Source organism: Doryrhamphus excisus, linkage group LG5 (assembly GCF_037039965.1).
Source record: "Doryrhamphus excisus strain RoL-2023G ecotype Guam linkage group LG5, RoL_Dexc_Guam_v1.1, whole genome shotgun sequence".
NCBI lineage: Eukaryota > Metazoa > Chordata > Actinopteri > Syngnathiformes > Syngnathidae > Doryrhamphus > Doryrhamphus excisus.
The window spans coordinates 2955844-2968362 of NC_136361.1; the positions used below are offsets into that span (position 1 = coordinate 2955844).

The window sequence follows — 12519 nt, forward strand, 5'->3', positions numbered from 1 at the left end:
TCCTCGTGCTGGCGGAGCTGCTCCTGGTGACTGCTCAGCATCCGCTCGAACTCGGCTTTCCGTTTGGAGAACTCCACAGCCTCGCACTGCTTTCTCCAGGCCAGCTGCGTGTCCAGCTCGCTTTGGATCTTGCAACGCTGAATCCGAGTGTCCATCTTTAAGATGTGAGTGTCGTTCTCCATCTGGGCTTTGCAACGCAAGTGTTTGTAACGTTCGAATCCTTGTCTCTTCGCCTGCAAGTCGGTTTCTGTCTCCTGCTTGAAAGAACGAAGATCCTTCTCGATTATCTGACGCCTCCTCACCGCTGCCGCCTTTGTGTCGTCTTTCCTTTTCTGGGAAGCTTTTTCGAAAGCGTCCTTCTCCTTCTCCAAGAAACTCGGACCCCTGACTCTGGCGACGATGGTGTCGTACTCGAAAGCGGAAAGACTTAATGACTTCTCACGAGGTTCCTCACGAGGAACTCTGACATTGTGAATGAAGCCTCGGTTGCAAATCACAAGTTGCTTTTGCGGCTTGTTCTGGACGGACGCGACGGTAGATTTGGTGACTGGTTTGGGAGGTTTTTGCTTGCCGCTCATCCCAAGTAGGCCTCCATCCAGTATCGGCTTTTTCTCCTGGATGCGGGGCTGGAGCCCGCGCCGACCGTGAAAGTGGCGGCGACATGGGTGGGAAAAAGACACGGAAAAGACAAATGAATGGGTTTGACCATCTTGTTTGTCTTTGATGCATTCACAGCGTGATGACAATGACTTGGGAAATGGGCAAACTGGGATGAAAAGCATCAAAGTGATTGACACCATAGAGGTGTCATTGTGACATCACAGTGGCTTTGTTTTGCTAAAATGGAGTAGCATAGCGCAATAGGAGAACAGACACAATCAAGGTTGACCCGTCATGAATCGCTACATTTCGGGGTCCTCGGAGTTAGCTTCGGTAAAAAGGTCAGGAGCACCCCCCCACCACCCCACCACCACCCCCCCTCCAGACAAGCTTGCAGTCTCAGTTTTGTATTTCGTCCCCACAGTGGTAAGCAATTCTACGTGTCAATGGTCTAAAATTGGTTATAAAGAGTGTGTGAAATATGTGGAAATTGCGTGATTGCATGCTGGTACGCGATGGAAAAATTTGCGGCACGTATCATTTCTGTGAATTTGGGAATTCCCAAGCCATTTCTCGTGAATTTTTGTGTTCTTAATGGCCAACAATTCCCACTCCCAAACTGTCCCTGCCTCCTTTTTTTTATAGTTTATGCCTCCTTCTTGCTCTTTGCGCATTATATATTTCTATTTATATATAATATGTAATATTTATAACATAAGGGGCGGCACGGCGGTCGAGTGGTTAGCGCGTAGACCTCACAGCTCGGAGACTAGGGTTCAATTCCAGCATCTCTGTGTGGAGTTTGCATGTTCTCCCCGTGCATGTGTGGGTTTTCTCCGGGTACTCCGGTTTCCTCCCACATTCCAAAAACATGCTAGGTTAATTTAGCAATTTAGCAAATTGTCCATAGGTATGAATGCGAGTGTGAATGGTTGTTTGTCTATATGTGCCCTGTGATTGGCTGGCCACTCAGTTCAGGGTGTACCCCGCCTCTTGCCCGAAGACAGCTGGGATAGGCTCCAGCATACCCCCGCGACCCTCGTGAGGAAAAAGCGGTAGAAAATGAATGAATGAATATTTATAATATTATATTTATACATTATAATATTTTATTATTATCATCATTACATTCTAATATTATAATATAATATTTATATATTATAATTTATTATTATTTTTATTTTTATTATGTAATATTTATATTTTTTTGCAATGAGAGCTTCCTCTCTGGAATCGAACATCTCGTAGGTCCCTTGTTGCCTGCTGTTGATTGGCGCCACGGAACACAAATACTGCACAAACTGGTCTTCACGCTTTTTAGGCGTGCCGTAACGAAATAAATAAATTGCCACGCATCGCCGTGACAAATTGCAGGACAACACGGAGGCAACAGCGCCTTACTAAAGTGGAGCAAACAGCCGGTTTCCAACAGAACCAAACACGAGGTGGTTTAACCGTCTTTAAAAGCATCCAGGCTTGAGTTGAGGCTGTGGTTCACTGGACTTAAACGCTGGTTAGCAGGCAGAGGTTCACTGGCAAAAGATCCCCCTGAATTACAGACCCAACCTACCTCAGTCCTTGAGAGTCAAATTGTTTTCCTTTCCCCCCTGTGAGAATAAACGGTGATTTACACTAAAAATAACATTAAAGGGCTTCCTTGTGTGGCTGGCAGGCTTGATGCCGTTTATTTTCTGTACTTCCACCAGCCGTGAAGCTATTGTGAAGATAAGAGTAAATCTAAAAGCCATTTTCTTCCCTCCTCTTGTGTATTTCATTCATAGCAACTGCAGCTACGTTAGGTTGACGGGTCCTTAGAACTGCTTTTGTTTACTTTTCTAAAAACACCAGTACCCTGTATTGCAATACAGATGTGGAACATTAGCGGGGAGTTGGCTTCTGTGCACAATTACATAAGCATAATAGGATGCTAACAGGCGTGGACACGCGAGTGTAAACACGACTAGGGATGACATACGTGGACACGGGGTCTTTGTTGAGATCGGGGATGCTCAACTGGTAGCAGACAGCAAGTTATTTATTATAAAAATTTAGCAATATTTGAGTATATCTTTTTTTCTTATTTTGGGGGTTTAGTGACCCCCAGCAGGAAGGAAATACTGCATATTTTAGAACAGGGGGGGGTCCATACTGCCTGCAGCTGTTTTTTTTATTGGCCCGTGGCACATTCTAAAAACTAGACAGGATGCAAGGACCACTTGGATATTCAATTCTGAAATATTCAATATTTCAGCTTTGTAAATGTGAATTTTTCAACTTTATACTCTGAAATCTTTACAATTATTGCATGACTTTACTCTCATCAAATTGTGACTTTTTCTGATTAGAACTTTTTATGTTTAACTTTTTTTTTGTTGTACAATTTATTGTTGATTTTTCTAAATTTGCTGCTTTCCTTTTTTAATTCTTGTTAAATTATATTTTTATTTATTATTGCCAAGCACCTGACTTTGGAAAACCCAACAAAAAACTAATATATTAAGTTTCAATTCAATTGTTAAAATAAATAAAAAATGAAAATAATGTAATAAAATTATAATATTTAATAAAAGTGAATATTTCAACTTTATGCTCATAAATCTTTACTCATATTGCTTGACTTTACTCTCATCAAATTATGACTTTTTCTTATTGGAACTTTTTGTTTTGACTTTATTCTTGTTGTTCTTGTCTTATTGTGGATTTTTCTAAATTTGCTGCTTTCCTTTTTTAATTCTTGTTAAATTATATTTTTATTTATTATTGCCAACCACTTGACTTGACTTGGGAAAACCCAACAAAAAAAACTTAAAAAAATTAAATGATTCAAATAAATAACATAAATAAAAACAAAATAAGGTTCAATAAAATTAATAAAATAATAAACAATTAATTAATAACTAATACATAATAAAAAATAAATAAGTACATAAATAAATACATAATAAAAAATAAACAAATATATAAATAAATAAAACAAATGCATAAATAAATACATAAATTAATACATAAATTAATGAATTAAAATATTTAATAAAATTAATTATAAACCTTAAATATAAATATATATTTTTTAATAATTCAAAGAAATAACTAAAAATAAAAATGGATGGGTTGTGATTTAAAGAGCCTCAGAAAGTGTGGCCCCCCTGGTTGAGACCATTTGAGAACCCCTGGTGTCGTCAATGACCGTTGTGGCGCCCCCTATGGCTTGATCTCAAAATGCATTAGAATCCATGTCGGCATACGCGTGATAAATCCAGCTCCGATGAGCAGTGAGTTGCCAAATCCCGCCAGTATTCCGAGACGTTTCGACCCATCTTAGTCAATCTCGATGTCGGATGTGACCGCTTGAACTTCCTAGGAAAGTTATCACCCTGTCTTGGGGGGGGGGGCTACAAAACAACCGCTGCACTATCGACACAAACACCGTTCCATTTGTCGCGGCCTCGTTGATGGAGATCGCCGACAAAACTTTCACCCAGAGCCAAAGTTCACGCCGACAATCAATCATTCAATAAATCAATCACTCTGTCAGGCCTGCTTTATTTCTGGCTAAGTGGTTTTGCTGCGAGCCCGTGCCAAAGTCTTAGCGGAAGACTGAGTCCAGAATAGAGCGGTGGAGTGTGTACTTAACGATAGTTGAGAGCAAAGTGAATTGAGTCGTGTCGGGAGCAGCAAGCCGGGAACAAGGAAGATTGAGTGAAGTATACAAGGCTACGCTTTTTTTTATTTCACTTGCCCGGTCGGTCCGGGCAATTTTCCAAACTAATCCGGGGTGGCGTTCTCCTACCTGAGTGGTTATCTGTCTGACCGCTTCCTGTTGACTTGAGAGGCATTAGACTTGATCGCAGTCTGGTCGAGCCCGGCCACGTTTCGGAGTCGCCTCCCGGGGGTTTGCCGGTGTTTGTCAGGACAAAGTGTAATTTAGTCCCAACTGCTGCTAATGCTAACGGATCACTGACGTCTTTTCACAGGAGGAGTGCCAGAACTACATCAGGGTCCTGCTGGTCAACGGGAACCGCTTGTTTACCTGCGGGACCAATGCCTTCACTCCCATCTGCACCAACCGCACGGTATGAGCACCACCACCGTTTTTAACGATGGACTATGGTCTTTTATTAGTCAAAACATATTGAAATATAATCCATAACACTGTATGGAGTCAGCCATGGTATGTCCTCCCATTCTGTGTGGAAGTGGTAAGTTTTTGGCTTATGGTTAGAAGAAATTTGCTTGTTACAGTGGCCGTCTTGAGTTCCTGCAATTAATTTCATGTCTGCAGACATGAATTTCTCATGAAATTTTATGAATCCCATATTATGGAAATTAAGTTTTTTTTTTTGCGGCTAACATTTTTTGCTAATGTTTAGAACTTGGCTATTTATTATTATTTAGCCTAACAGTTGCAACGTGCTGTAACCAATGAATAATAGGAGTCTAAAAATGACTATAGGGGTGCTATTTCATGTCTGCCGTGCTCTAATGATTCATTCATTTTCTACCGCTTTTTCCTCACGAGGGTCGCGGGGGGTGCTGGAGCCTATCCCAGCTGTCTTCAGGCGAGAGGCAGGGTACACCCTGGACTGGTGGCCAGCCAATCACAGGGCACATATAGACAAACAACCATTCACACTCAACATTCATACCTATGGACAATTTGGAGTCGCTAATTAACCTAGCATGGAATTGAACCCTGGTCTCCTAGCTGTGAGGTCTGCTCGCTAACCACTCGACCTCCGTGGCGCCCTCGTCAAAACATATTGAAATTCCCAACAATTTCCAACACTGCATGGAGTCAGCCATGGTATGTCCTCCCATTCAGTGTGGAAGTGGTAAGTTTTTGGCTGATGTTAAGAAGAAATTTGCTAGCGATAGTGGCCATCTTGAGTTCCTCCAATGTGATGTAACGAATTAATTTAATGTCTGCAGGACTCTTGTGAAATTTCTTATGAAATTTGATTCATCCTATATTATGGAAATTACGTCTTTTTTGCGGCTAAAGTTTTTTGCTAATGTTTAGAAGAACTTGGCAAACAGTTGCAATGTGCTGTAACCAATGAATAATAGGAGTGTAAATATGACTATAGGGTTGTTATTTCATGTCTGCAGAGCTCTAAGGATGTTGTATGAAATGTAATTTGTGAACATTAAATCAGTTTCGCCGTCGGGTTAGGGACCAATTAACCGCTCGAAACGAGGGACGAGGAAACTGCAACACATCAAATACAACACATATATCATTTTTATAATAAAGACCAAAATATTTAGTATGTTTAAAAACCCAAATATGATTATTTTTGTTTCATTCAACATTCACTCGCTATCAATTTATTGTAGTTTGCTTTGATTAATTGTGCAGTTAATCTATCCGTCAAGTGCCACTCAGGGTTATGATGCTCATAGTTAGCATCGTGTTTGTTTTTTGGAGGTTCCACCGCACGCAATGCGGATATAGAAATATCAAAAGGCATCAAGATGGAAATTGCCGGGTGCCATCATGGTGTCGCGGTCCTCGCTGATGAATTGATGATAATAGCACTCGACACGCTAGCGCAGTCAAGGGTCGTTGACTAATTATAAAACAAATCCTATTAAGTGTTTTGATTGAAGAAGCTACCTTGCCTTAAGATGATTACTCCCAGGAAGCATCAGTCCTTGTCTTATTAGCGATGCCGTCTCCATTTCTCAATGTTGACTTTAGCATGTATTTATTTCAGTGTAATCCAGTTTTTACACTCCCCCCTGATGTGTGTATATATATATATATATATAAATATATATATTTATATATATATGGCGACAAATCCCCAGTGGTCTTTGAAGTGTTCTTAAATCAAAAGAATCGACTCGCTGTTGTGTTTCAGGGGCCGCTCGACACAACAAGGGCGACGCCAGATTACGTTGTGTATGAACCCCATTTGTGGCCGGCTGTGACCCTTTCATTTTAAACGACAAAAGCCCACAAAGCTAATAACCTATTTTTTTTTTCTTCTTTTCTCCCCCGAAATCCAAGTCAAGTGACGTGTAGAGCGATATTGTACACGGGCCCCCGCTATCTTATCACCATCTCATTGTGGGACTTAATGGGCTCGGAGACAAGTTAACATTGTGATGACATTTTTTGTGATGCAAAATGTCACGAGCTCAACACAATGAATGAAAAATAATGTTGAAATGTCATGACATTATTACGGTATAGTCATCAAACGGCGTATTTACTCCCCGACTCTTAACGTTGGAGTGTACAATGCGAAGACGCTACCACTAAACCATGGGGGGGGGGCAAAGTTTTACCAGTAGTAGTTCAACTTTCTTCTTAAATAATCTTTTATTCCAGTGGTTAGCATGTAGGACACCACTTTCCAAAAACATGCTAGGTTAATTAGCGACTCCAAATTGTCCATAGGTATGAATGTGAGTGTGAATGGTTGTTTGTCTATATGTGCCCTGTGATTGGCTGGCCACCCGAGTGAGGATAAGCAGCATAGAAAATGGGTGGATGCATTAATTTTATTCCCATAATTGAATAATAATAATTTATAATTATTTTTAATAATTAATTTAATTAATTAATTAATAATTTAATTTTTCCAAAATTTTGCATAATTTATATATTTTATTTCTGATATTTAAATATGCTAATAAAATTACATATTTTATTATTTTTTAGAATATACATACTTTTTTATCTTGATATTTTGACATACTTTTTTTATAAAAATGTTAACTTCTTTCATTTTTCCTGCTTAATTTTCCTACTAGTTTAATGTGTAAATTTTCTTGAATTTACTTCAATGTAATGTAATACAAAAATACTTTATTTTCAAAATACATTTTTTTCTTTATTTCTACTGTAATTTATTATTTTTTTGTTTTTAAATTACAACTTTTTCTGTGTATATTTTTTAGGTTTAAATGATATTTTTATAAAGTGACAAGGGCGTGGGCTGCAGCTGGCCCCCGGCCCGCACTTTGTACACCACTTTCGTACGATAAATGAGCTCAGGTCACTTAAAGGTCCCATATATGTTATTACTGCACACACACACACACACACATATATATAAATATATACATATATATATATATATATAGCCTTGATTATGAAGACAGACAGAGGTTGAGGCAACATCATCATTTCTATTTTTCTATTTTTCATCTGGAAGTCAGCTGATGCATGGTTGGTTGTCTTTTCGTTGAAGTGAGCCAAAAATGGCGAGTGCAGCCCACAGGAGGAGCCTCATCAATACCGGCTTTCATGTCAGGGGCAGCCGAGCAGATAGCGCCCGCTCTGTTTTGTTCTGGTTTGGTGAGGCTGAGGTGCAAAACGGAGCAAAGCGAAACTCTCCCTCCCATCCAAATCGGAAATTGGCTTAGAACTTGCCCCCCCCCCCACACCCCCCCATGCTGAATGGCGGGTGGCCTGCCATGCTGGCAGCCTCATTTTCGTGTTAACTGAAAATGTGTGAGGCCTGGGAGGAGATTGAGCTTTGAATGAGTCAAGGGGAGTGGGGGGGCCAAGCACCATGCATATGGAACCTAACTGGAATACAGGATAGGGTTTGTTTGTTTTTTCACCATTTTGGGGGTTAAGTGACCCCCAGCAGGAGGGAAAAACTGTATATTGTAGAACAGGGGTGTCGTCGTGCCAGCAGCTGTTTTTTTATTGGCCCGTGGCACATTATAAAAACATCATTTAACAAAAAATAAGTACAAAAAAATAAAATCACCAGTAATTTTATGTTATTTAAGTCAAAACATTGACAAAAAAGTTGTATTCTAACAAGAAATGTCATAATTTTACAAGAATAACCCAATATTATGAAGAAAATTAACACTGTAGTAGCAAAAATACTTGTATGTAGTCATAATATGAGACTCATTTTTAATTTTTGGAAAATAAATTTTTGTAAAAAATTCCGATATAATGACAATAGTCAAAATATTATTTATAAAAAAAATTCCTAAACTGCAAACTAAAAGTATTATGAGAAGAAAGTCATATTCCATTGAGAAAAAAGTTGACATTTTTGGCGAATATATTCAGAGGATTTTTTAAATTATTGTACTGTAGTATATAGTTCAAATATTCAAGGAAAAATTTTTTTTAGAGGTTTGCAGCACATTCTAAAACAAAAAAAAACAGAAAAATTGAAAAATCCTCTGTTATTATCCAAGAATAAAGTCAAAATATCATTTAAAAAAATTTATATATTTTTTTACAATTATAAAATATATTTATTGGATAATACATAAAAAATATAATTTATATTATTTATTTTTATGTTTATTTTTTTTATAAATATATTTATTGGATAATAAATAAACAAAAAAACAAATGTACAAAAAATACCAAAATAAAAAGTACAAAGATTATTTAAGAAGAAGTAATTGCATCCAGAATGAAGTAGTTTATACATACTTCAGGCTAAGTTACAGTAAAAGAACTTCCTAAGCTAATGTGTTGTATTTGATTGACATTCTTGAAGCTACGCCATGTATTCTGATGGTGGACTCATCATGCGTTTTTAATTTGGTCAAGCTTCCAGAAGACGTGATTGAGCGATGCTTTAACCGGACCAATCACTGCTCAGCCTCACAAAGCAAACAGGAAGCATCCCGGCGTGGCGTGGCGTCGTGTTGTAGAATATCATTGCGCTTGGCAGCTGCGTTATTTGCGTGGTTTGTGCAGCTAATGACTCCAAATGTGCCCTGTGATTATGTTTCTATATATCTCTGTTATGTAAAGCAAACAACATTGGAATATGTTTTGTTGTCTGCGTCATTTGCATAGCGGCGGCACAAAACAAAACATTAGCAGAGCCCGCCGGTGTGCATGTTAATGCTGCCCTTTGATATTCCGTGCTATATTATCCTGCCGGTATCCTGCAATGATCCATTATTTGGGAAAAGCTGGGAAATACATCTCATTTTCCAAGTATTGCTTTTATTTTGCACCCTCTTTCCACGTTTTATTCACTTTCTTTTCCTTTCTAGCTGACGAACCTGACCGAGATCCACGATCAGATCAGCGGAATGGCTCGCTGTCCCTACAACCCCCTACACAACTCCACCGCCCTCATCACGTCCAGCGGGGAGCTCTACGCGGCCACCGCTATGGACTTCTCTGGGCGGGACCCCGCCATCTACCGCAGCCTGGGCGGCCTGCCGCCCCTGCGCACGGCCCAGTACAACTCCAAGTGGCTTAATGGTAGGCGGCAGTCATCTACATGTTTGGGAAATGATCCTATTGACCCGAGTATAAGACGACAACAGATGGCCAAGGGTGGGATTGAACTCGGGTCTCCTAGCTGTGAGGCCTGCGTGCTAACCGCTTATAACGCCACCAACTTCACACTGATTAGTTAGTTATTATTATTATTATTCATTCATTCATTTCTACCGCTTATCCTCACAAGGGTCGCAGGGATGCTGGAGCCTATCCCAGCTGTCTTCGGGCGAGAGGCGGGGTACACCCTGGACTGGTGGCCAGCCAATCACAGGGCACATATAGACAAACAACCATTCACACTCACTTTCATACCTATGGACAATTTGGAGTCGCTAATTAACCTAGCATGTTTTTGGAATGTGGGAGGAAACCGGAGTACCCGGAGAAAACCGGGGAGAACTCCACAAACTCAGAGATGGCCGAGGTTGGAATTGCACTCGGGGTCTCCTTGCTGTGAGGTCTGCGCGCTAACCACTCGACCGCTGTGCATTCCACTAAATTCATCACACAGCAAATTAACACTCAAATATAAATATACAAACATGTACCAATACAAGTTTAAAATGAAAGGGAGGGAACCGGAGTATCCGGAGAAAACCCACGCATGCACGGGGATAACATGCAAACTCCACACAGAGATGACCGAGGATGGCCAAGGGTGGAATTGAACCCTGGTCTCCTGCTAACCACTCGACCGCCGTGCCGCCCAATTTAAAAGTGTTAACCATAATGCATTTCATTAAAAAAAAAAAATGGATGCATGACGCTGCAATGTTGCTTCTGTCTGCCAGAGGGAGTCAGAGCAACCCGGAGCGGAGAGGGAGGCTGACGTCATTGCAGCGCCCCAATGAAGACTTTTAAAAGAGCTGTTTTTTTTTTAGTTTGAAACTGGTATTGGTACATGTTATGCAGGATTTAAAGCTATCAAAAAGGTGATTTGACTAAAAACGCAACACGGATTTGATTTTCAGCACTACTGGTGTGGACGGTACATCACACACTTTTCATGTTACACTTTGCACTGAGGCGTCATATGAACAGAAGTGAAATAATGAAACATATATTATTATATTATATTATATATAATATTAAAATCCCAATATAAGAAGTGATGTGATTTCTAAAACACGGAAATAAGCCAAATGCTTATTTTTAACAAGGGTTACATCTCTTCAAGTCTTAGCTGATTACTTCCCCCCCGCCTTCAAATGAATATCCTTTGTGAGGAAAAAAAAAATCATTTGAAGCACTTATATTGCTACATTAAATATTTACATTCATCACACTTTTCCTGCTTGAAAACGGAGCCTCGGTGCGTACTTCAGGTGCCTCTTTTCACAATCCGAGCTCAATTGGAAAAATAAATTAAAAGTCACCACATGTGCACCTTTACGGCGACTCTTCGGGAAAATGGGTGTTTAATAACTAATTTTACGCTGAGTTTTTTTTTTTTTTTCGTCTCCTGCACCGTCCTGTGAAGGTGCTGAGGATGAGAAGGTTGAAGTGAGGAACAGAGGGGGGGGGCTGCTACTCAGCTTCCATTTAAAGATGAATTAAATCACTGCCAAGGAGAATAAAGTGTGCGGTTAGGATCTAATGTCATACATAAAAGATGAACGCTGTTGCGGTGGCGGCGGCGGTGAGGTTGTGTGTTTCTGACAGGGTGAGAACTATTACGCTTCACCTCTTCTGGCCATTTCTCACCTCACCCTTTCTTATGAATTATGGGTTTTCCTGTTAAAACGCAAAGCCATTAATAATAATAACCAGGCTTGTTTATTAATGCTGTTTTGCACACTCGTACAATGGAAGTCAATCAGGTCTAACTTTATGTGTTTGTTCCTGCAACAGAGCCGAACTTTGTGTCGTCGTACGATATCGGCAACTTCACCTACTTCTTCTTTCGGGAGTATGCGGTGGAGCACGACTGCGGTCGCACCGTCTTCTCCCGGGCGGGCCGCGTGTGCAAGAACGACATCGGCGGGCGCTTCCTACTGGAGGACACGTGGACGACCTTCATGAAGGCCAGGCTCAACTGTTCCCGACCGGGAGAAATCCCCTTTTACTACAACGAGCTGCAGGGGACCTTCTACCTGCCTGAGCTGGAGCTGCTCTACGGCATCTTCACCACCAATGTGTGAGTTGGACCACCATCATTTTATGCATATTCATGATGAAAAATCATCTTAAAAACGATCTATTTCCTGATATTTCTTATGCTACTGATTGGTAGTATGTGCGTGAGAGACAGGAAGAAAAGCTCTGACTCATTGGACAAGATGCATTTTTTCATATTTTTGTCTTATGAAAAAATGTCTTATACCCGGGTAGTCAAATCCAAGTGAAGTCAATAGAAAGTTTATTAATTTTGATTTAATAATACATTGGTCAAATTGGCAACTCCCAAATTGTCCATAGGTATGAATGTGAGTGTGAATGGTTGTTTGTCTATATGTACCCTGTGATTGGCTGGCCACCAGTCCAGGGTGTACCCCGCCTCTCGCCCGAAGACAGCTGGGATAGGCTCCAGCACCCCCCACGACCCTCGTGAGGAAAAGCGGTAGAAAATTAATGAATTTATGTATAATAATATTTTGGTCATTCCATCATTCATTTGTATTTATATTAATTTATTCAATATAATTATGTATATACCATGTATTACATATTTATTCTTAATCTAATGA

At 40.0% G+C, this 12519-nt stretch overlaps 1 protein-coding gene across 3 annotated transcripts in view; it reads left to right on the plus strand.

Annotated features, from left to right (window-relative positions):
- The window catches only part of sema5a (sema domain, seven thrombospondin repeats (type 1 and type 1-like), transmembrane domain (TM) and short cytoplasmic domain, (semaphorin) 5A), a 158531-nt gene that overhangs the window by 95149 nt on the left and 50863 nt on the right, over nt 1-12519 (plus strand). For all 3 annotated transcript variants that reach the window (XR_013627373.1, XM_078790583.1, XM_078790584.1), the window contains 3 exons: nt 4575-4673; nt 9598-9811; nt 11684-11969. Coding sequence is in view for 2 of the 3 variants with exons in the window: in XM_078790583.1 (XP_078646709.1) it covers nt 4575-4673; nt 9598-9811; nt 11684-11969 (599 nt within the window). In the remaining variant the exon portion in view is untranslated. The remainder of the gene's footprint in view (nt 1-4574; nt 4674-9597; nt 9812-11683; nt 11970-12519) is intronic.